The sequence below is a fragment of the Balaenoptera borealis genome (genome assembly GCF_965194805.1).
Source record: "Balaenoptera borealis genome assembly, chromosome: 5".
Classification (NCBI taxonomy): Eukaryota; Metazoa; Chordata; class Mammalia; order Artiodactyla; family Balaenopteridae; genus Balaenoptera; species Balaenoptera borealis.
Window position 1 is genome coordinate 29,363,050 of NC_138862.1, and position 26,168 is coordinate 29,389,217.

Sequence of the window (26,168 nt, forward strand, 5' to 3'; positions counted from 1 at the left end):
CGATTTCTTAACTAAGACCCAAAAGCCACTAACAAAAAGGAAAGATTAATAAATAATTAAATTTAATTGTTTAATTAATACATAATTTAAAAGTGCTCTTTAAATGACAGCAGATGAAAATCAAGCTACAGGCTTGGAAAAGATTGATGTAATACACATCTGTGTGTGTGTATGTGTGTGTGTGTGTGTGTGTATTTGTCAGTGTTCATCAACAGAATATAAAGAACGCTTACAAATAAATAAATAACTCTTACAAAGAAATAACTTAAAAATAAATAACTCTTACAAAGAAAAAAAACCCAGACAACTCAATTAAGAATGGGTGAAAGATTTGAACAAACATTTCTTGGAGTCGAAAAGGCTAAGAAACATGAAAAGGAGTTCAACATTGTTAAAACCACAATTAAAACACACATGCCAGAATAGCTAAAATTAAGAAGGTAAATTATAGCTCAATTTTAAAAAATTGGCAATGGTGTTATTTCCTGAAACAAATAGTTTACCATTAGAAATCTTGGAGGAAAAGTTGCCTCATTTCCTTTAGGCTAATAAGTACTCTTGTCATCCCAGCACCATAGGTCCCAATCCTTGTGCCATCACGGCACACACAGACAATGCTGATATTTATGGCACCTGGTACGTTACACAGCCGGAAGGGGCAGGTCTAGGATCTCTAGGTCCTCGAGGCCCTGCCTGGTGGCCTGGATGCACATCGGTATTTCGGTTTGGCCAACTCTGCGAAAATACACACTGTTTTAGCATCATTAAACAAAGCATTGGCATAAGGCAGATACAGTCTGAGGCTGTTCTGGACAATGGTACCTAAAGGCTACATAAGCCAAAAGAGAAATTCAACAAGTAGACACTGATGGCTCTTTTGTGGCACATATTTTCCTTGATACTAAATTTACACTGTACCAAAAGCAAAGAGATTAACAGTAGACAACCATGTGTACTTCCTAGTGTCATGAAATCTTATCAAGGAAAAGCATTTCAATTCAGTTGAGAAAAAGGTTGTATTCCAGAGTCATCAGCATCATGCAGCTCACACGGAGTGCTCTCTGGGGCTAGTGAGCAGGCCTTCTCTTGAAATTTATTGCATAGAAGATACTAGTTATATTTGCTGTTACCTATCTATATCTTTTATACTAAATTAAAATGTTAAAGGTCTATTAATGGAAAAAAATGACAATTTTATTTGTAGTCATACTGCTTCCTTTTAAGTTAAATACATTTTTTCCATTCAGTTTAGTGTTGTCAGATATTTTAAAACTTTAATTTATTCCAGTTTGCTCACAAAGTTTAAAGCCATCTTCCATTCATTGCAGTTTTCTACAGGAGTTTGGAAGAAGATGCAAGAACCTTGAGATTATTCAAGTCTATGCCATATGCTTTACAGATGAAATTGAGGCACAGAGATATCACTTATGGGTCATTCTTCTCCACTAGAATACCCCTTTAAGAAACATTTTTCTTCTCTACCATATCTGTAAATCACTACTTTCTAAAATGAATCTCTTAAACTTCCCCAAATCTTATTTTTTATCAAATTCTAGTTTGGTTGCAAGAAACATTGACAACCTTTACCAGATAAAGCTAGAAATCTCAGCATTTCAAAACCAACACATTTCTGGAAATATGTATCTAACAAATATGGCTCTCCCTAGGTGTTCTTCAAAATCTGTCCGTGAAAAGTTAATATTTTTTGATTGTTTTAAGAATGTACTTTCTCTCTCTCCTCTCCCCTCTTCTCCCTCCCTCTCCCTCTTCTCTCCCTTTCTCTCTCCCTCTCTTTTCCTTTGATACTAGATGATTTAAAAATGGGAAAACAATGTTATCTTGGTTAACCAGCTAATAGATACGATGGTAATACTGCCTATGCATTATTTCCAAAATGTTGTGTATTTTATGTTCTACTATTCTAATTAGCTTCTTCAAAATTCATGACTTTACATCTGTCCTTTGTTTATGAAATTTTAGAAATGGACCGGAAACAATAAATGATTATTTATTGAGTTAAGACATTCCTTTGCAATGAAAAAGATGGTGTGATTTATAATTATTTCAATTTAATTTAAGGAAGTGTCACCTGGGGATATGGTGGGGTCTCAGAATTGTCTGTACTATAATTTCATGCAGCAGTCCACAAATTTGAATATAAACATCAGATTTACCTCTATCTAAGTTGAAAGGCATTTCCTCTCCCTCACTCTAACTTCACCATTTTCCCTGCTCTGAAATATCCATCACGAGTATCAGGAATTAGAGGGATTCTAGATATCCTCCAGACCAGAGTTTTTCAACTGGTGTGTACAACTGGTGTGTACCTGCTGATACACTGTGAATGGTTATAGGTGTGTTGAGATAGCATCTCCTTGGAACTTGAAGTGGCCGGTGGGGCCTTGAAGAAACTTCTGTTTTTTGTGTGTGCTTTTATGTAAAAAATGTTGAGAAAGACTTAGTCTATCTCTTTTGTTTCGTTGATAAAGAAGCTGAAAAACCCTTTGAGTTTGGGAGGCTTTGTCATGAAGTCCCTTAGTTCTAGGTATAGAATCCAGATCTTGTGGCTTCTGCTCTGATGTACTCTGGCCATGACACACACTTCCTTCCTTCTCTTTGAGTGAGACAGTGAAATTTAGTGGCTGCTCATGTTACACATTTTAATTGGAAGACGTGACCAAACTAATTCATGCTAGCAGTCTGCTGAATTCTTCCTGGAATTCACTTTATACACTTTGGTATCAATTTATATAAACAGATTTTAAGACAGATTCTATCATCACTTTTTTTATAGAAGTGGGAAATTGGCATTCAGAGAAGTTAAGTGACTTGTCAAGGATTTCATAGTAAGTTACAGAATTCAAATGCAGGTCTGTCTGGTTCCAAAGCTTAAGATCTTGGCACACTACCATAATAACTACCTGTTGGAATGAAAAGTAACTGTCATCTTACAGCATATAGAAATTATGTCTGCAGAGGATATAGATAAAAGACAGTTAATTTTCAGCACCTGAGAAAAGAAGGATGTGAGGGGAGGCAATAGGGGCATTTGCTGTGCCCACCAGGACCTATTCTGCCCTTTGAATTAGCCATGACTTTTGGGGAGTGGGTGACTGGTATGACATGAAACACCTCAGAGACCTTTTGCAGAAAGAATCTTAGGATATTTTATTGTTTTTATTGCTTCTACCAGATATAAGTATTAGGAAAATTTCAAGTTGAAGAAAAAGTACAGAGAGAACATTTTTACAAAGATTTAAAAAGTTAGATACTACAGTTTTATCTTTGGATTCTCCCAATAGCCACCTCCTCCCAAATGACAGGAGTCCATGAAACAGAAGGATTATAAGGAGGGATCTCTGACTCTAAATTGTACCACAAATAGGTAGTTTGAAGAAACAAGTTCTCTAATCATTATATGTGGGAAATAACTGGTGTCTTAAAACAAGCAAATGATCTTGCTGTGATTTATGTCAGAGTATTCTTCCTGTATTTTCCTCTAAGAGTTTTATAGTGTCCAGTCTTACATTTAGGTCTGAAACTAACACAACACTGTAAAGCAACTATACCCCAATTTTTAAAAATTGGGGAAAAAAACAAGCAAATGAGAATCAGAGAGAAAAAATTAACAGCAAAATACCGTGGCACGTGGATTTGGCCTTTTAGAAGCTATTGAAAGATTTCAGGCTTTCCTTGGATGGATGGCTGACTCTTGATCTGAGGAAGAAAATGAGCCCAGAACTTCCTGTTGTGCTGGAATTCAAGAAACTCTGAGAATGTGAAGTTGTTCTTTGCTAGAATACAATTACTGAAAGTCTGTCAATGGCCAAAGATAGGACATAATTGGGCATCAAGAATATGGGAGATTAGCTGAAGCATATTGTATATATAAAAGTCTATAAGCTCATAATGTCATGAGAAAGAGAGAGAGGAAGAAGAAGGAGGTGGAGGAGGGAGAGAAAAATAATAAATTCATTGGGTACCATTGAAAAAAATAACTGGAGCACTAATTCCTTACTCTGAAATTGTCATGTGTCCTGCTTTTTCCTCTATGTGCTATGTTTTAGGTAAACCATAGCACTAGGTGATGAAAGACATTTCTACTTTACAAAATTTTCCAGTGAATTAATGTGGGATGACTTTTACAATTTATAAGATCATTTTGTAGCTCCTAATGAAATAATTTATTTAAGTTTGGCTAATCGATAGAAACTTAGTATCAGCAAAAGGGGGAAATAGTGAGTGCCTCCTGACATGATACAATGTATGGCACCAAGAGCCACCTATGAAATGTTCTTGCAAAAAGTTGATTCAGATTCTAACCAATTTCCACTGGTAGGAAAGAGCTGATTTTCATTTAGAGGAGATACTAGAGACAGAAGAACAAGTTAAATGATGCACAAAGAAGCAAAAAGAAAATTCTGAATGTGATACATTTTACAACACCTAATTTCTGCGAAAGTTAGTGGCAAAGAAGAGAAAGAGAGAGAGAGTGGGGGTGGGCGGAGAGAGAAGCAAGGAGTTCTAGATTAAAGAGACTTGAGAGACATGATAACCAAGTGTGACATGTGGTCCTTGTTTGATCTTGATTCAAATGGAGCAAATGAAAAATTACTTTAAAAAAAAAAAAAGATCATTGGGGAATTTAACTCTGGAAAGTGCTTTGGCTATCTTGTCGTATAACAAACCACCCCAGGATTTAGTGGCTTAAAAAAACAATAATTTCTTTTCTCACAATCTTGTAACTCGGGCAGGCCTCTTGGGGGAGGGCTCTCTGCTCCATTTGGCATAGCTAGGGTGGCTCGCCGGGGACTTGGGGATTTACTCCCAAGATGGTCTCACCTACAGCGCTAGCGCACTGGCGCTGGCTGCGAACTTGGAGAGCAGCTGGGGCCGTCACAGGAGCCTTCAGTGTTCCTTCATGTCTCTTTATGTGCTGCTTGACCTTTCTCATAACGGGACGGGTGGGTTCAAAGAAGAAGGAAGTGGAAGTTGGCAGTCTTCTTAAAGACTAGACTTAGATCTGGCACAGTGATAGGACTGCCACATTCTAGAGATATTTATCAGTGCAGTCACAGCCTCAGCCTCCTTCAGGGGATTGGAGAAATAGACCCCCACTCTCTGCGGGGGGTGTGACATAAGGAGGTTGTTTGAAGTTATCAAGGAATAATGTTTAAGTGTAGCAAGGGCACTCTGATTATCTAAGAAAATGTCAAAAAATTTTTAGCGATACGAAGTGAAGGTATGTAGGAGTGAAATGACCTTATGTTTGGGGTTTAAAATATTTTAGCAGGAAAGAAAAATGATAAGGATAAAACAAAATATCTTGATAATCTTTTTTCATATAGGTGATGGAAATACAAAGGTATTATTTATTTTTTTATCTATTTATTTTTAACATCTTTATTGGAGTATAATTGCTTTACAATGGTGTGTTAGTTTCTGCTTTATAACAAAGTGAATCAGCTACACATATACAGATATCCCCATATCTCTTCCCTCTTGCGTCTCCCTCCCTCCCGCCCTCCCTATCCCACCCCTCTAGGTGGTCACAAAGCACCGAGCTGATCTCCCTGTGCTATGCGGCTGCTTCCCACCAGCAATCTATTTTACATTTGGTAGTGTATATATGTCAAAGGTATTATTGAACTCTACTTTTGAGTATGTGTGAAAATTTCGTAATCAATTTTTTTTAAATATTGGGATTTGAAGTAATGTTATAGCTCCTAAAAGAGACCCTAAGGAAGAGATTCAAAGTTTTAGTTTCATCTGGTTTTGATTAAATTTAAATATTACATCTTCTCAAAATATACCTTAAATAATACTCCCTACAGGTACTAACTTTGAGAAAGTATGCAGAAAGAGCGAACCTTACAGAGGTGCTTAGGCTGTTGGGAGGAATCATAGAAAGGCAGCTAAATACAGAAGGCTGCTTGACATAAGTGCCTATGATGTCCGATTCTTTCATGCAAGAGTGTGAGGACTTAATGCTTTGAGCTTCTTCATCGATATTCAGACCCTGAAGGGAAGGGAAAGGGAACTGCAGCCAGTGACCATGACTCTGACCTCACTGACCCTCTGCATCAATACCAACAATTGTCAGTCTGCAGACCAATTCTTATATGAGAAGAACAGCTCTAAGTCATGAGCAAGCACTCAGTCAGGTAGTCTGTTACATGATATTCAAAGCATTCGTAGCTAATAACATTCCAAAGCAGAAGTTTCCAATGCAACTCTCCACATATTCCTAATTGAAGGATAAGGGACTACTGTAGATGCGCTTTCTGGGAGTACTAGAAATAAATGTGACTTAAAGGAAAAATAAGTCTGGGACCAGCTGAAGAATAAGCATGTTTGCAAGCTGTAAATTTAACTTTGCAGCAATTCTACGTTAGCATTTATAGTCAGAAGAATGAAAAGCAGGGACACACATAGAGCTATGTACATTCATGTTCATAGCAGCATTATTCACAATAGCCAAAAGGTAAAAGCAACCTAAGCGTCCATCAACAAATGAATAGGTAAACGAAATGTAGTACACATATACAATGAATATTATTTAGCCTTAAAAAAGAAAGAAATTCTGACACACGCTACAACATGAGTGAGCCTTGAAGACATTATGCTGGGTGAAAGAAGCCGATTAACAAAAGACAAATACTGCATGATTCCACTTAAATGAGGTACCTAGAATAGTGAAATTCTTAGAAAGTAGAATGGTGGTAGGGGCTAGGGGGAGGGAGGAATTGGGAGTTAGTGTTTAATAGGTATAGAGTTTCAGTTTTATAAGACAGACAAATTCTGGAGATGGATGGTGATAATATCTGCTCAGCAATGTGAATATACTTAATGCTACAAAACTGTACATTTAAAAATGGTTAGAATGGAAAATTTTAAGCTATGTATATTTTACCACCATAAAAAGTGCTTATCTCAGTATCTTTCTATATAAGAGATCCAACATTATTTTAATTAATGGAAGAGATAAAAGGCATGGGAAGTGGGGAGGCACATGGTACCAGAGCCTCAAATTAACCCTTTGAAGGGAATGTGTTACTTTTACATTGGAGGATGACATTTTCTTCAGGGTGTGTTTCATATCTTCAGTTTAGTTAGGTAGGCCTATGATTATTTTCACTGCATTTTTCCTCCAGATTTTAGGAATATTATTGTCACCTTTGAAATCTCTTTACAAAGATCATGGTAAGTCTTATTCTCTCATTTTGTTAGTCAGCGTTCCTCATTAATTTAGAAAATTGTTCAATAAAGACCCATCTCATTTGATAATGGTCTGTGAATCCCGGGATTATGGCAGGGATTTTACTTCGTAGTAATCTCCCAGGAGAACTGTCCAAACAGCTGTGAAGGCAAGAGAGAGCTACAGGGGGCACAGCAACAGGGGGCTAAAGCTGACCAAAATGAATCTTTTCTGCTTTTCGCTGGTAAGTGTTTTTTTACATGCACCATTTATATCCTCTTTTTTATTTTATTGTATGGAATTCGGGTTTACCCTAAACTTCCTAAGTGGTATATTAATACATTTTAAGGTCTCATAAGAAAGTCCACATCAGAAAAAGGAGGAAGCATGTTTTCACTAAGGAACTTAAGCCGACTGTATTCAGAGGCAAGTAATTTACAAAATAGTATATATTTATCTATAACAATGAATAATTACTTAAAATTTTTATACTGAATTTCTAAGGGGAATATGTAAATAGTATTTTTGAGGAACTATTTTCTTCTTTTTATTATTGGGTATGAGTTTTTTGTTTTTCTTTTTTCAAAATATGCTGCATTTGGGTTACTGGTTTTGCTATGGGACATTCCTAGGAATCAAAATTTCTTCTCTATTGTTTGAGTAATGAATTCTGTTCAACGTTGGTTTGGTTAAACTACCATGGAGGCGGCTTCCTGAGTTACACAGCACTGTAAATGCAAGGTACAATAGATTAATCCATTCCTGCAGATGTGCTCATTCAGGGTATAAGCACCTCTCAAATTCTTTTTGACATTATTGCTTTTTTTTTTTCTTTAGCCTGAAGTGGATCAGTGGAAGTTAGCAGGTAGTCATAGATCTGGAAATACTTTATAACTCTAACCTGCAATTGTGACCATCTGCCAATGCTAAAAAATGGATTTCAAAAATAATTTTATTCATTTCTATATGTGTTTACAGCCGGGTACTATGCCTATTCATTGGTTTTTCAAGATGTCTATGGGAGATCCCTGTCATTTGAGGAAATAAAATGGTTTACTTTGATGTTTGTTTTCTTTCCAAATTGCAAAGAAGATTAACATAAGTGCTAGAGATGGTGCTGACATAGGTTGTAATACCTAAACAGGAGGCAGTTTAAGTCAAGATAAGGGATTTAATCTTAGAGCATCTTGAAAAATAAAATGCAATTGTGAGTTGTGGCAGGCTGAATCACTGAGTTCAGTTTGCCTATATAGCCCCAATTTACAAAATAACTGCCAGTGCTCAACTTTGCTTTGTGCCATATAAATCTGACTGGAGAAATCCCATTTCGGGTGATTTAAGTGGTATTGTGCATTCTTTTCTAGTTGCTCTAAAAGAGCTATATGTGGTTTACATGAATATACTTCCCATGGAGAAATAGGCAGTGTAGCAGCAGAGATAATTGTGCTCTGAAATCACTCTGAATGGTACTATAATCAGTATGCTAATGTTTCTATAACATAGCATAGCTCAGCATAGTGTGGCATACACTTTGTAATCCTGCTACTAAAGACATATAACCATATAATGAGCATGATTGTCTTTCTCTGTAATATAGGGAAGAAGGCACATACTCAAAAAGGATTGCTTCAAAGCCATACCTCATGGACTCAATTTGACTGCAACTCTTTTCCATCTTTTAAAGTTATCCTTAAAAAAGTTCCTTGCTCAGAAACGTATTGGATTAGGCTGAACCATCATGAACACTAACTAAAATTATGTAAGCATTCCGAAGTTTATATGTGATCAAAATTAATGATTGCTTTAATAAGAAAATGTCCACAAGGTACTTGGGAAAAAAAAATCAAAACTATTTTAGGTATTTTTATTCCTTCCTGGGGAATAAATAAATAAAGTTATTTAGCGTATGGGCTCTCAACCAGGGTGTTGTGACACCCTACTGTGCTGTTATGAGCTGTGAAAAAGGGGCGGGGTTACAGTTTTTGCCAGGAATTTGTGCATAATTCAAAACATATTTTATCTGTGCCTGTAGGAATGTGAACATATGGGACACAGCATTTTAAAAAAGAGATTTAAAACTACTGATTTAGTGGGAAAATTACAGAATTAAAAAGTGGAAGTGGATATAAATATATTGACCTTTAAATCTCTAGGAAGGAGGTGATTTAAAATATTAAGCATCACATAAAGATTACCACTAAGGAAAGTCAATGAAAGAGTTAAACTTCTCTTAAGTGTAGGGGGAAATTGTAAATCTTTTAGTAAATGGGATTTTTAAGAGAAATATAAAGGCAGACTTAATGAACTACCCGTTTTGAACCAAGGATACTATAAATAATCCATTAAAGGTGATTGCTATTATTTTGGATCTATAAACTCCAAATGGGGTCTATCTTTCAAAAGGGAGGCAGAAATATCCTTTTATGTGTGCCACTCTGAATCCAGAATTTTTCTTAAGAGTTTTACATCATGATAAGGTTTTTAGAAAGCTTGATCATTAGAAGCAAGGTGATTTTCTTGTTGAGCTCATCATATAGTTACAGAGTTTAATTTGACTTTGTAACCCAATAAGGTTACAAATCAATTATCCCTGAACCATTTCTTCAGTGATTCGAAATGCTGCCTTTATCTTTATTTGGTTTATATATTTTATCCCAATGGTTTATCTCCATCCTTTTCTTTATTACTGTTCTACATACCTATTAAGGTAATTCTAACACCAAGTAGATACCTTACTCAGAATACCCTCTCCTTGTCTTTCTTCAAAATGGGGACTTCTAAAGTCTCTGTGCTTCTATATAAATACAGAATGATCTTATCAAGTTATATGAAAATCTTTGATAGGATTTTGATTAAAATGAATTTGAATTTTACACCTTAAGGGGAAATTGACTTCATTATGAGGTTGAGGCCTCCCATCCGCAAATATGGATAGCTCTTCATTTATTCTAATCTTTCATGGTCTTTAATGATATTTTATAATTTTCTGTATAAAATTCTTTTTTTTTAAATTTTTTAATTTAATTTAATTTATTTTTTTATACAGCAGGTTCTTATTAGTTATCTATTTTATACATTTTAGTGTATATATGTCAATCCCAATCTTTTGCTAACTTTATTGCTAGCAGTCTAAGAATTTTGGTTGCTGTTATTATTTGTTTTCCTAATTTGTTTTTTCTGATTTATAGATACATTATTGATTTTCAGATATTGATACTGCAAATAAGTAGTTTTGCTGAATTTCTAAAATTCTGGTAGTCTGTGGTTTTTAATGCAGATAATCTGTAAGTTTTCCTCTTCTTTAGCAATTATACCATTCTCAGCTTCTCTCTCTCTTCTATAACATTGACAAGTAAAAACACTATAATGGCAGGCATCCTAGTCTTGTTTCTAATATTCATTTAAGTACCTTTAATTGCATCCTCCTGAGGTTTTTGATAAATATCTCTAATGAGGTTGAGGAAGTCCTGTCTCTTCCCAGTTTGCTGAGATTTTATCAAGGATGAATAATAATAAATCTTTCAAATGCCTTAGAATATTTATTGAAATTATAAGCTTTCTTTTAAACATGTTACAGTATATTTAAATATCGAAACATCTTATATTCCTGTATTAAACACTAACTGGCCATGGTATATTTTAAAATACATTACTAAATTTAATTTTGTTAACACTACATTTAGGATTTCTTAAAACTATAAGTAAAATTAGTTCATAGTTTTCTTGAAATGACGAGAAATATCTGTCATTTTATTTTTCTAGAATTCCTATTAATCTGATGTTGTAATGCCTCAAAATGTCCTCCACACTTTTACCCAAATATTTCATGTGTTTTCTATTTATCCTTTTATGCTGCACCCTGGGTGAACTCTTCAGCATTTGCTAATTCTTTTGAGAGGTCTAGAGTTCATCCCAATTTTTGATTATTTAATACAAATTTCTATGATTACATTATTCATTTTCAAGACTTTTTAATTATTTAGTGTTTGTTTCCTTTCTGCCTGTTTTGGTTTCATCATAGGTTATTTATTTTTAATTGTATATTCCTTTTTTATTTAGCTCTGTGAAGATGATAAATATTTTTTCTGAAATTATTTTTCATCCATTTTATGATTTTAATTTCATCTGGAATGGAAATGGCTTTATTTTCAGATTGTCAATCCAGTTGACTCTCTTTCTCAGCATTCAATCCCTTCCTGTGTTTTGGCTAATGTTGAACGATAATGCTTTTTCTCTTCTCTCTCTGTGTGTCTCTTCTCTGTCTCTCCCTCTCCCACTCCTCTCCCTTTCACCTCCATCCTCCCCTCTCTCTCTTTTCTCTCCTTCCTGGCCTCTTTACCTTTCTCCATTTGGTTGTAAGGCATAAATCTCCAGTCTCTCCGAGGCCCCAGTTAAGAACCGAGGCTTACATTGATGGTCCAGGGATCTCATCCCAAGGTGATATTTGATGTATTACTGATCCATCACTGAGCCAGCTGGCAGCTTGTTTCTGATCCCAGTGTGCCAGCTGCATTGTTGAATTTTGCTTTTCTGACCTACAGCTTCCTAGAAGCAAGAGCCCCAGCAGCTATGGGTAGGAGATTTTTTCAACCTCTTTTCATAGCTGTGGATACTGCTGCAGCCCTTGGATTTCAGCACAGTTTGCTTTATGTGGAGGAAAGCTCCTACACATTACACCACCAGGCCCAAGATCCATCAAGGCCGCCCGTTTGTGGGTGGACAACTAACAGGTCCAAAGCTTAACCTCCATTCACCACTTTGTGCTTCTGTTAGGTTTTTGGTTTCCCTACATGTTTAGGTATTTAGAGCACAAATGTCTTAGGGCTTACTTAAGTCTTTCAAATTTTCCCAATAATTTGCCATGTGTTTGGAGCAGAAGTTACTTGAATTATGGAACTGTAGAACACATTGGTTGAAATTTTTAAAGGTAGACAATGTGAATACAATTCAATCTGTACTTTGCTTATATCTTAATAAAATATATTTTTAAAGATGAGAACATTTTCAGTGCAACACTCATTGTTTAAAGCAAGAAAACCTTTTCATAATCCAGCAGACCTTTGTTTTGATGCCACCATTATCAGCCTCCCCAGTTACTATGTCTAGAAATTTTCAATATATTAAGTGTATACCTCTTTCCCTTAAGATTGTTTCCAGATGACGCCATAACTAGACCAATTCTGTCTTAAAAGGAAAAAAAAACATGAGAAGTCAATTCAGTTGAGTTTGCTTCCCAAATACAAAGGAGATTTAACATAGAAGTTACAATGGTTTTAAATGCAAACTCATACATTTTAAAATTCATTATCCCATAAAAGTATAAAAACAAATGAACAATATTATTTATTAAGATAAATACTGTAAACATTAATATGAATGCCTTTATTGTACTTGTGAAATACTTCTGCTGTTTCAAAGCATACACTGTATTCATTTCATCCTGAGAGTTCCTCTGTAAGGTGGATAAAACTGCAACTTTACAGTTGAGGAAGCTGAAGTATAACAGATTGTGTTTCTTATACAAGGACATGTACTAATTAGTACTAATTAGTACTCTAATTAGAGGGATACATATAACTAAAACCTATGACCTGACACCCAACACAGTTTATTGGTGTCCAAATAGGTCTTTATTTAGTACCTTGAACTTGATGTCTTCATCATGCTTCTTGAGAAATTGCCTCATTTTGTGCATGGCTCCCCAACGCTTAGAGTTTTGTTTGAATTCCTGGCTCTGTAATAAGTGCTAAGAATGCCTCTCTTTACTGTCTTGTTCACTGTTGAACACTGGCATACCATAAACTCGTAATCCCAATGCACGGGATCATTTAGATGGGATACTGTATAAAGGTGGGTAGATGGTTAGATGACTTTTCAATGAAAATTATCATTTTATTATTCCTTGACTCAGAAATCTCCTTATTGCAGGAGGGCTCTATGGACAGCTTATATGAGCCAGTCCCAGAAAAACAAGCTCACCAAGAGAGAACTTCTGGTAGAACTGACTCTCTTTTCTCACCCTCTGGGGAAAATGGAAACTTACACAACAATGTCTTCATGGTGAGTGAAACTTGAGTGGATCACCTCTTCTCTATTATATATTTAGAATCACTTGCGTAATGAAACCTGTTAATACAGCAAAAAGACCCTGTTTTCAGAAAGTTCTTCATTTACTTTTAGTTTCACTGTTGTCTCTTACGTGATTTTGGCTTATTAGTATGAACTACCATTTACAAAGTAGGTATTAGGTGATTATGTAACTTAAATCACTTAAACAAAAGCAACCTTATGACAAAGAAATAATTGTATTGTTTTCTAGATGAGGAAATTGCAGGAGAGAAATACAACATAACTTGTTAAAGACTATAAACCATTAAGTGTTAAAGCTGGCAAGTAAATATATATACGCCTGCATCAGCAGTTTATCAGCAGTTTACTGGTAAACGAGGTTTTTGGGGTGGATGTGGGGAACCTGAGATTTGTATAATTGCATTTGCCAGTTTCCATGGTGTGAATGCTCCTACCATGGTTGATTTCAAGCTACCAATGGTTTAATAACAGGCTTACAATACCTGAATATTTAATTATTCATTCTCTCTAGTGTCAACTCCAGCACACCTCTGGCTGCTTTAAAGTCTGTGCTAACCACTTTACTAAGCTGCTTCTTAAACTTATGGACACACACCGTCAACTTACTTACAAAATATTGAGTATTACTAGAATGCAAAGGCAAATGGTTTTTGTGAATTATATTTATAATTACTAGAGGCATAGAGTTCTCCGTGCTCTGCAAAGTTGGTCCTGTTCCTGTTTTACAGTGCATGCTGTTTTCTTAGTCAGTTGTGCTGTATTTGTATTAATCCCATTCTAATAAACTTATGTAGCTTCTATTGTGACTTAGGACAATACAAAAGATCCTATGATGTCTGCAGCAAATTAAGAACTTCTCTATACTTATAGATTTAGATGTCACCTCTTAGCCTTGTGATCACACATTTCCCCAGTAACAACAAAAAATAATATTAACTACACTAGATGGTGTTATATATGTAATTATCTGTGTTGATCCTTACAATAAACCTTTACAGAGGTTGAGAAAGGCTAAATAACTTTCCCAGTTAAAAAGAGGATGACCCAGGATTCAAACCCAGATCTTTTTTTGCTCTAGAGAAAGGGTTAGAGTAAAATACCTTCGAGTTTTACACTTGCCTGTACAGCTACCAGTTTTATCCTTTGGGGACTTTGAAAACTTCTTATTTTCCCAGCTTCCAGAATGTTTCTGTTTCCCAGAAACTTAGATCAACTAAAAGGTAATGTACTGTAAGTTAGTAAACAAGTTCAATAATAAGTCTCAGTAAGTAAATATAATTTTAATAATTTAGTGCAGTGGAAATTCTTCCCTCAACTCTGTATACTTTTTAATACCCAGAAGATATTGATGTTGACAGATATGCTTAAGAGGAAGCAGCAATACATTTTACATTTTAATGTGAGAGAGAGAGAGAGAGACCATTTACAGTGATACTGTCAATTGACATTGCAAAATGTTTGGAAGCATTTTTACTCTACAATTAAAAAGAAAAATTGAATAGGCTGAAAAGCCTGAAGATATTTCCTTAAACATATGAATTTAATAAGTATGCATGAAAAGTAAACAAGTTCATGGCCAACTGCTCTACTAGGATTGTTATCAAACTTCATCTACACTGCAAAAGTAAATGAGAATAATAAAAACATGATTTAAATTGCTACAGCTCTCTCTTTCTGTCTGTATATTTCTGTCTTTCTGTATATATAATTAAATACTGAGGTATATATATACATTTTATATATACATATATAATATATATACTCACTAATTTTAAAATATATGCATATATACAAACATAAATGTGTGTGTGTGTGTGTATATATATATATATATATATATATATATATATATATATATACTGAAAAACAACTGGTTCAATTACTGATTCGACTATTCAATTGTTGAATTATACCAGTTGTATCAAATTATCATTGATACCTACTTTCTTCCTAATTAAAATGATTCCACAGCTTGGATAAAACAAGGTTAGTCTTTTAATAATGAAATTTAGTGATTTAGAACTTTCCTCCTGACTTTCCATCTAAGCCTCTGAAGAATGGATCCTTTTTTTCTCCTACTATTCTCACTTTCCTTTTTTTTTTTTTTTTCAAGGAAAAAAAGATTTGGACCAGTTTTAATAGAATTGGAAATAGATTCTTCTTTTGGATTAATGTTCTGAAAATACTATGAAAACATCCCTAAAGTTAATGGAGTTATTCCTCAAGTTCCAAGAGTCCTCAGCCCAAATGTATTTGTAATTTTAATTTTACTGGAGAGGAGAGGTGCTCTCAAACTTAAACTCTTTACACCCAACCCAACAGCATATCTAGTTGTTACAGTGGAAATTTGTAGCCCATACTAAAAATGTCATTTGCCACATGAATTGAAAAGAAAAACCAAAATGAAAGAAGAATCCTAGGCTTCTTGGCTTCCCTTAAAGCTATTTTATTTACACATACTTATTAGGAACTTTGCTATGTGGAAAACGCCGTGTTAATCAAAATGAGGAGTTACACAGATGGACAGAAGATGCTCCAGAGTCCCATAGAAGGTGATCAGGTGTGGACCTATCGCACAATTAAGGATAGAGAAGGCATTTAAGAGAAAGAAGTTAATGCTGGGATTTTAAATGAAGAACATCAAAAATATCTAGTTTACATTTTAATTGCAGTTCTAGAAGGGGTTGGTAATGGAGAGCTGGTCTAAAGATAAATAATTAGAGATCCATTTATAGTATATAGCAAAGCCAGAGAGTTTTGGAGGTCTTCTGCCAAAAAAAAAAAAAAAAAAAAACTAGCTATAAAGTTTCACAGAGTGAAAGATCATGCAACTAAACAAACATGCTGAAAGAAAATAGACTAACATACTAGCCTCACTAGAGATTGACTACTTTATCATTACATTGGTTAAAATGTAGGCTGTTACTCCTTGATTCTCTACCTATTTTAGCACCTCTTTATTATGTCTGAAGCTAATAAAGGATCTTGAATTAGAAAAAAAGTAAGAACATAAAATGTTTGTACCTCTGCCAATTGCGGTTAACAGGATCAAGCCTGAATTATCAGGCTTGCCATCTATATTGATTGGAGTTAGCAAATAATTGTCAATTTTCCACTTCATTTTGTATCTCATAAATTAAATTGGTAAGATATTTGAAGCTTTTCAAAAATGAGCTTAAATGTGGAACAGGGGAAATGTCTCTATTACTTGTATGTTGCACAAATATTCATTCAATGACTACTGAATGAATGGATCAGTGAAGGTTCATTAATCAAGCTAAAGAAAGTCTTAATAATGGAGAATGTATGATGCAGTGTCATACGTGAGCTCTGGAGCTGCGCAGATATGAATTCTCATTCTAGCTCTGCACTTACCAGCTATTTGACTTGGGAAAGTTGCTTAAATTCTCTAGACCTCACCGTCCTCTTCATAAAATGGGGAGAACAGTCCTAGGTATGGATTCAGCCTAGTTCAGTTTCAGAGAAGAGCATTCCTTCTTGCTACTGAGCACTGGGGTTAGAAGGGCAAATGTGTCACGGTAGAGCTGCGGCTAGAACTACTGCCCCAGGCGGCCTGTGTGTGTACTGCCCATGAGCTAAGAACAGCTTTTACATTAAAACAATTTTTTTTTAAACAAAAACAAAAATAGAGAAGACCATGCCATAGAAACTCTATGTGGCCCACAGAGCCTAAAATATTTCTATCTGACTTTTCACGGAAAAAGTTTACTGACCCAGGGAGTGACATTTTTAAAAAGAGAAACAGGTGGAAATTTATTTAATAATGTATTTAAGCAAGTATATCTAAAAGATTATTGTTTCAACATGTAATTATTATAAAAAGTTAATGATATATTTTATATTCACACTTAGATTTTGAAATCTGATGTGTATCCTATATATCTCAATTCAGATGCTAAAGTTTCAGTGGTTAAAGTGAATCCTGCTCCTAATGAAACAATAAAAATTGTGTATTTTTGATCCAGCTTCAATTTCGAAATTAAAATTAAATTAAATTAAAATTTAGTTCCTCGATCGGACCAACCAAATATCAATTGCTCAATAGCCATATACCGCCAGAAATGGCTACAATGTTGGACAGCATAGAATTAGAGGCTTGAATTTGCTGGTCATGTTGAGGCATCAGAGTAACCAGATAATACCAATCCCCTACTTTACTTAGGGAAATATAAAGTATAAAAATACTTGAAGATGAACACTTAGTTATATACTTTTAGGAAGAGACAAGACCAGATGGAACAAGTATATTAACCAATGAGGAGGCTGAGATTAATGACTTGTCTGAAATGAGGGATGGAGTCAAGACTGCAGCTCTGGCTTCCCAAATACTAATGTTCTTTGGCCTTTCTGTCCCAAGCATGTGTGTGTGTGTGCTATGCATGTACGTCTATGCAAGAGTTAGAGAGAGTAGGAGAGGCTGAGTGTGAGAATATGTTTTGGGGAGATGAGAAGTGAAAAGGAGGGGAAGATAGGAAGATAAAGAATCCAACCTTTTTATATGTACATTAAATACAATCTGATTGATATATATATATATATATATATATATGTATGTGTGTATATATAAATATATATGTATATATAGGACATAGCAGAGAGAACTTGAGATGGGCAATGAAGTTAATAAGTTTATTCCTGCTCCCCAGGTAGCTGAGAACTGTGTATCCTTGAGAATGTTTTTGAACTTCTCTAACCCTATGTTTTCTGAGCAATAGAATATGGATAAAAATGTGTGTCTCTTGGTTTGTAGTGAGGATCAAATGTTAAAACAAACGTTAAGCACCTGGCAAAATGCATGTTAATGTTCATTTTCCTTCCTTCTACAACCCATCACACCAGGGCAGAGTGATCCTTTAATTTAATATCCTTGATTAAATGACTTTAAGTCAAACTCTCATTTGAGCTCGTTTTAAAATAACTGTTCAAAATAATTTGTAATCAACACTCCTTACTTAAAAGCATTGATTTTTACCAGGCTGAACAAGAAGAAGCAACAGGGTTCATTGTTAACGTGCATTAGAAAACCCAAGATTTTAATCTCCACAAGTTGCCTCAAATCATGAACACCCAGCTTGAGTGCAATGTTTGACATTCATTCCTAGATTTCCTTCCATGTGTAAATAACAGTAAACAAGAAAATCTATCAATCACGGTGGCTCTTGTTAGCCTCATTTATAATTCAGGTGCTGGTTTTTTTGGGGGGGGTCCATTTTAACTTAAATATTTTAAAACACAAGTTTAATTTTTTAATGTACTCACATTCATCAACATTCTGCACTGATAAAAAGCACTGGAGAAATCAGTTAAATTGTTCCCAGCTACCAGATGTTAATAAGAGCGTAATATAGCAGATTCATAGTTTTAAAGACAAATGGTACAATACATGTCTAACAGTTGGTTAGAGCTCAGCACTAATGAGGCCAAGGTCAAGGGTTTCATCCCTCCTTGGCCAGTTAGTTTTGCTCTCTTCCATAGCCACTGGCAGGATCCATGACCCAGCCTGCCATCTTGGCTGTGAACGCCATTGATCATTAAGGAATCTGGGTTGGAGGATGAGGTGGCACTGGCACAAAACCATTACCCGCTATCGGAAGAGTGACTGAAGGGAAGAACAACCCAGCTGATCAGTAGTTCATCTGCCCACGAAGATTTTCCTTCACTATAATCAGTCTTCAGGCGACTAGTGCAATTCTCGGCTCTCAACTTAGGAGAATTTATGGGGCCATGGTAAGGACATTAAGAAAGAAAACTGAGTTCTTGCCCTGCCTTTGTTCCTAAATAGCGCTGAATAAGTCATTACACTATCTGGTTCTCTGTTTCCACCTCTATAAGATAATAGGGTTAGACTAGATGGTCTCCAAGGTCCCTTGCTGCTCTAAAATGGTTCCACGTGTACATTTTAAATTTTTTTGGAAGGGGGAGTGTTTTCTAACCTAAAACACTATTATTTTCCTTTTGGAACTGTGGAAGGCAGACTTTTTAGATGGCCTCTAATGAACCCTCTTGTATAAATCAGGGCTCTGTAGAGAAATAGAACTGATAGGATGTGGATATATAGAAAGAGAAATTTATTTTAAGGAATTGGCTCATGCCAGTATGGAGGCTGGCAGGTCTGAAATTTGGAGGGCAGGCCAGCAGGGTAGAGACTCAGAGAAGGGCTGATGTTGTAATAAGAGTCAAAAGGTAGTCTAGAGGCAGAATCCGTCTTCCGTGGAGGAACTACAGTTTTTTTGTCTTAAGACCTTCAACTATTGAGATGAGGTCCAGCCACATTATACAAAGTAATCTGCTTTACTCAAAGTCTACTGCCTTAAATGATAATTTCACTTGGTGTTTGACCAAATACCTGGGTTGTGTGGCCAAGCCAAGGTGACACATAAAATTCACCATCACATCTGCCTTCTGGTGTTTACATCTTTATGTAATACTCACCTTTCTTTGTGTGAGACTTGATTCCGATAGAATTTGGCAAAGGGGATAGGAAGTCACTTCCATGATTAAGTTATAAAAGACTATAACTTCTGTCTTGCAAGAGGACTGTCTCTATTGCTTTCTTGCTTGCACGTTATGGTGAAGCAAGATCCCATCCAGAAGAGGCCCAGGTAGCAAGGAACCAAGAGCAGCATTCAGCCTACAACCAGCAAGGAACAGAGGCCTTCGTTTCAACAGGCTTCAGAAAACTGAATGCTGCCAACAATCACTGAGTGAGCTTGGAAGAGGAGACTCTTCCCAGCTAAGCCTTCAGATGAAACCTCATACCTTTGGGCCAATAACTTGACTGCAAGCCTGAATCAGAGGACCCGTTTAAGTCACGCCCATATTCTTGACACACAGAACCTGTGAGATAATCCATGTATATTGTTTTAAGGCATTCCATTTTGGAGTAATATATTGCATAGCAATAGATAACTAATACAGGACCTAAAATTAACTTGATAAGTTACTGATCAGGATTAATTTGAAGATAACCAAATCCATGTTAGCTAATTTAAGCAGAAAGAAATGGATTACAGCTTAAAGAAATCTCAAAATTGTTGGGAGGCTGAAGATAGATACTCTAGCCGAGCTTGCAGAAATTACTGAGAAGCACACTACAAAACTCGCCACCCCCAAGAGAGCTGTTGCTTCTGCCACCATCAGGAAGTGTCCAAATCAAGAAGCTACTATCATAGCAGTAGGCTCCAGAACCACACTATCTCTGCTGAGATTTGCTACATTAAAAATAGATGCCCACACCTTATCTTTTCTCCCATGTTAGTCAGTTTTGAATCAGTGTCTTAAGTTTGCCCATGTGATGGATAAGACCTAAGCCATATATCTCATCCTAGTAACAATGGGAGTCCTTTCTCTCTCTCTCCCTCCCTCCCTCCCTCTCTCTTTCTTTCTTTCCCTTTCTCCTTTCTCTTTTTTTCTCTCTCTCTTTCCTTCTTTCCTTCCTGCTCTCCTTCCCGCCTTCACTTCTCCTTCTCTTTCTCCCTTCTTCTTCTTCTTCCTCCTTCTACACATCAAAAATATCTAGAGAATAAAATAAGACACTATGTAATTAAATGCTGTATTATAAGTATCAAGCCCAACTTCTACAATATTTCTCAGAAGGAATTTCAAAAAAAATAATGTAATAGTCAGGAGCACAACATTTGGGGGTCAAATAAACTTTATAAAAATGTCAGCTTTGAAATTTACCAGCTATGTGATCTTGGACAAGTTCCTTAAATTCTTTAAGCCCAGTTTCTTCTCCTATAAAATGAGGAAACTGCTTGTTATTCTCATTCATTATTTGAGAATAAAAAGTGACAGTGCAATTAACATTATTAGCACAGTGGCAGGCACAAAGTAAATGATCAATAATGTGTTATGACTAAGAACATGATAGTGGTTTGTGGTTTAACAGTGCAAGTTCAGTGGAGAAGGTGAGATTTAAGCTGGGCTTGAAAAGAAAGAACTACAGTTTAAAATGGTGAAAGGAAGGTAAGACATTATCCCTGCACATTGTCCTAGCATCTTCCAGAAAAGGCCTTAAAAATCACTTAGAGCCAAATGTCTTATAAATGGATAAATGGACACTGAAATGTGACATATCTTAGAATAGGTGCATAATGAAGTCAAGGTAGGTGACTCCCAGGTTGGTATTCTAAACACTCAGCTGCATTTCTTACTTGCCTCTGAACTATTAAAATTGGGAGCTCTTTTGTTCTGTCTCCATATTAACGTCAGCATTGACATAGCTATTAATAACATAGACACTAAATGAAGAAAATGAGACTAACAATGGCATCCCATAAGCTAGGTCTTCATCAAACTATGAACAAGAGGAGTCAGTGTCAAAACAGTGCATATAATCCTTTTCTTGATTTCTAGATTGTGAAATGACTCATAACAAGTTGACATATAAAGCATAGATCACCTTCATTAAAAACACTGCACTTTTCTTTCATTTTTATTTTTTACCCATTATATCTACGATCACATAAAGCTATTCTTCTGCCACCAATTCATATGTGAACACTTTCTGTTGGTTTTAATTAGTTTCCTCCCATAAATAGAAACTTATGTTAAAATAAAATATAATCAATAGATTGAGGTTAATTATGCCCTATTCTCTTTTTTATTTCCTAAGTTCATGATATAATTACTAATTGAATCTAATGAAAGGCATGGTTATCTCTTTATTCATGTTTTAAAGAAAAAGCTGTAAAGCAAAAAAGCCCATTCCCATTTTAATTTTCTCTTAAAACCTTTTGTCATCCCTACTGAATTTGGATTGAAATATTGTAGATAAGGAAACATGGATTGTTTTTACTGGAAGAGATTTTCAAGTTCTTGTTCACTATTGATGTAGAGACAGTTCTGAGAGGGTTCTTGGAACTGGCCCAGTTTAGTAGCAGACCTGGGAAATCAAGCCAGGTTCTGGAGTGCCAGTTCGGTGCTTTTCCACTGTAAAGATGGAAGTTGATATTTTTATACATCTTATTCCCTATCACACTTCTTGCAAGTTTGTTTGGTTTGCTTTTGTTCCATTTGTGGCTATGAGGATTAAATAAAATAATGATATACGTGGCAGGCAACATGAAATCTCAACATTAGTTGTCTTTCCCCTTTCTAAAACCTTGTGTAAATATAATTTCATAAGTCAGAACACATTTAAGGATACTTAAGAAAGTTCTAAAAAATGATAAAAATGAACTTATTTACAAAACAGAAACAGACTCACAGACTTAAAGAATGAAATTATGGTTACCAGGGGGGAAGGGTGGGAGGGAGGTGTAGATTGGGAATTTGGGATTGACACGTACACACTGCTATGTTTAAAATAAAATGCCTTTCCATGAAAAAAAAAAAGGAAGTCTGGAAAAGAATCTTTTCGAAAAGGAAGAATCTTTTATAATGCAAATAACCATCCTCTAAGTAACCTATTTTGCCATCCTGGATATTTATAACACTGTGAGAGGAGTTGGTTAGTTCAGGATTGATAGAAAGCTCACTTGGCACACCAGTAGACGAATGGCAAAGTTCTATGCAATTTACCAGCTCTGTCCCTCATGGATTAGATACAGTACCCGTGCATTCTCCAGACACTACAAGCTATAAGATCTGCCCTGAGATGATGAGCCTTGTTGGGATGCCATACACCACCTGCTTCTCTTGGGGAAATCAGAATTCATTAGCGTATAGGGTTATTACTCTTTGACAGAAGCTGGATGGGCTGGCAAGAAAGTCTACTTTTCCCATCACAATGAGCTGGGGTTGCTTCTGCTTCTTCTTCTTCATTGTATTCTCATGGCAGGATAAAATCTGTTTTCCCTGAGAACCATAATTTTATTACAGTAATATACTGGGGGGTCTCCAATGTGCAGTCTCTCATCTAAATTCAATGATTCCTGAAGTGCCCATTTTTAATTAAATGTGCCATCATAAATTACTGGGCATTCTTTGATGATGGCATTCACAAAATGATTAGTGCCTTCAAAACACATCAATATACTGTCCAAATAATACTAACATATACACACTACTATGCATAAAATAGATAACCAACAAAGACCTACTGTAAAGCACAGGGAACTATACTCAATATTTTGTAATAACCTATAAAGGAAAAGAATCTAAAAAAGATTCTTACATATATATTCTTTAGTTATATACATAACTAAATATAACTGAATCACTGTGCTGTTCACCTAAAACTAACACGACATTGTAAATCAACTATATTTCAATTAAAAAAAAGAATTATGTGCAAAAAATACTAAATTATTCTTATTAGTACTTTGATAAAACTGTGCTTTCTGAGTTTTTTGTTTAGTAGTGGCATATAGTATTACATTTCTCTAGCCACTCTCTCTTCTGGCCAACAGTTCGTTTGTGGGATCTCTGATCTAGATGACAGGTAGATTTTGTATCTGTGTAGTCAAGTATTGCAGTAGCATTGTGTACTCATTAAGGCATCAGGCATAAAATCCCAGTTTTACCACTTACTAGTTATGTGACCTTAGGCAAGAATTTGACTGCTCTGTGCCTCAGTTTATTCATGTGTAAATTGAAGACACATAACTGTATAAACCTCACGGGATTGTTGGGAGGATTAAATGAATTACTCCATGTAAAGCATTTGGAAGTGTGCTTGATAATCCATAAGTGTTCTGCCATTATTATTTCGCAAATGTGTTAAATCAAGAAATTAGAAAAGCAATAAGATTTAAAAGTCTTGTCATTCTTAGTAACTTGCTTTAACCACCTGGGCTCAGACTAGCTATATTGACTAACATTTCTCTTTGTGGTGTGATCTATTCGATAATTTAGGAGACTTCTTCATGTGATTTTTCTCCACATGTTTGTAATCAGGTGTAGAGGCAGGATGGAGGACCTCATGGGTGGCAGGACTCCTTCACATGGGTGATGGTTTGTTATCCAGCACACAAACTTCCTCCTTGTTTTGAGAACAGAGCTGAAAGCTGGGTATACATTTTTTCATCTCTCTGGTGGCTTTTCAGTGCACTGCAAAATTAGCCCACTTTATTAAATTTGAAGCATCGTAAGCATCCTCTTTCCAGATGTCTATTAGAATTTTTTTAAAGGGAAATTCTGTGAATTTCTCTTTCTTTTTTTGAACATCTGTGGGAACTTTATTGAAGCCCAAGAGGTTAAGAAATGTCCAGACATAAGCTCATTCAGTTTGGATGTGGCATTCTTGGAATCATGGTATTTTGATATTAGTTAAAATAATTTTAGTTATGCAAGTGAATTATCTTTATTCTTGCAAGAGAATGAGTTGAATAAAATAGTAACTGGGTTAGCTTATTTTAATAAGAAGTTATATGTATGTATACCAATATGTGTGTGTTTGTATTTATGTTCAATTCTTACCTCATTATCAGAATTCCATGTAACTATTAATGAATAATTAATCTAATGAGAAATAACATCTGTAAGTATCTTCAATGTGTTTGGAATCATGTAAGGATTTTATAAAGGCTAGCTCATTTAATCTTCAAAATTAGGAAAATCATGGAATCCAACAGGATCCTGAGAGCAGCGGTCATTGATGGTGGATATTTGAGAGAAGAACCACTTGTAATTCTTTTTTGACTCTAAAAGAGTGTCTGGTACATAATAGATGCTCAATAAATGTTTGTTGAATGAACTATACATCTATGAATGAATGAATTATATGATTCTAAAGAATACATTAGAATGAAAAATATGACTAGCATTTAACCAAGGTAAAGCACTGCATGTATGACCCTAGACAAGTCAATTTACCATCTGAGACCTCAATTTATTCATTTGTAAATCAAAGGTCAGATCTCATCAGCTCTTCAGTCTTAAAAATTCACCATGGGATTTACACCATCATTTACTGTCAGTCATTATTCTCTGTGCAGAAATACCTTTCACATTTCCATTAGCTGGGCAACAACAACTCCTGACATATTCTTCACTTCATTTTTCCTTTTGACTTTGTGATTTGAAAGTAAGATTTAAAAACGAATAACACAAGAAACAGGCACATATTAGACTCAATCCCAAAGGACAGTCAACTGTAACCACCTCATGAGAATAGAAATATGGCAGTTGGTATCCAAAATTTCTCTATTGTTTTAAATGGCACCTTCTCTTTCTTCATTTCTAATTGTTTTTAAATTTTCCTTAATTTGACCTAGTTTCATAGTTATGTGAAAATGCTTTGCTCCTAGAGCCTACTCTCATCTACTTGAAAAATAACATAAGTTGGACATATTCTTTAGTTTCCACTGGCCCATTTATAATAATTTGTCTACATTTCATATTTTTTTATTTTCCTAAAAATTGCCAGGGGTAACAATTAAATTAAGCCACAAACTCCCTAGTGAATGAAAGGTAAGACTAATGATTAGTGCTTGACTTAGGGGATAATGAAGGCTAACAGGAGCAAGTTTTACCTGGTATTGATGGCAAGAGTCAAATTAATGGACTAGACAGAATGATTTCACTGACTCTGAAATGGTATTTTCCTTTTGTAGTTCAGAGTATCACGCGCGCGTGCACACACACACACACACACACACAGACACACACACATAGATATAGTTCTAAAAATAAAACTATGTATAGTCCTTCTTGACTTGCCCCTCCAGAAATAAAGAACCTAGGGTCTGAACTCCAAAGTACATGACAGTCTGCTTATGTAAGCAGACTGCTTGGTACAAGAAGTACTAAAAATTGCTTAACCAGTTCAGTAGTCATCTACAATTAAGCAACACCCAGGGAACAGAAGTCTTATTCTTATAAGTAGATGTTGCCCTTTTTGAGTAATCCCTTTCCTTCATCTTGAGACTGAATTTAGTGTGCTTGACTCTCCCTACCCTCCTTAGGTTACCTA

At 35.4% G+C, this 26,168-nt stretch overlaps 1 protein-coding gene across 8 annotated transcripts in view; it reads left to right on the top strand.

The window, feature by feature from the left end:
* Positions 1 to 26,168, top strand: part of SAMSN1 (SAM domain, SH3 domain and nuclear localization signals 1) — a 212,751-nt gene that overhangs the window by 73,439 nt on the left and 113,144 nt on the right. For 3 of the 8 annotated variants that reach the window (XM_082391930.1, XM_082391934.1, XM_082391937.1), the window contains exons 2-3: positions 11,740 to 11,928; positions 13,127 to 13,258. In XM_082391930.1, coding sequence (XP_082248056.1) covers positions 11,740 to 11,928; positions 13,127 to 13,258 — 321 coding nt within the window. Of the gene's footprint in view, positions 1 to 1,475; positions 11,636 to 11,739; positions 13,259 to 26,168 lie in introns of those variants that run through there. The other 5 variants (XM_082391938.1, XM_082391935.1, XM_082391933.1 and 2 more) reach the window with 4 other exon arrangements.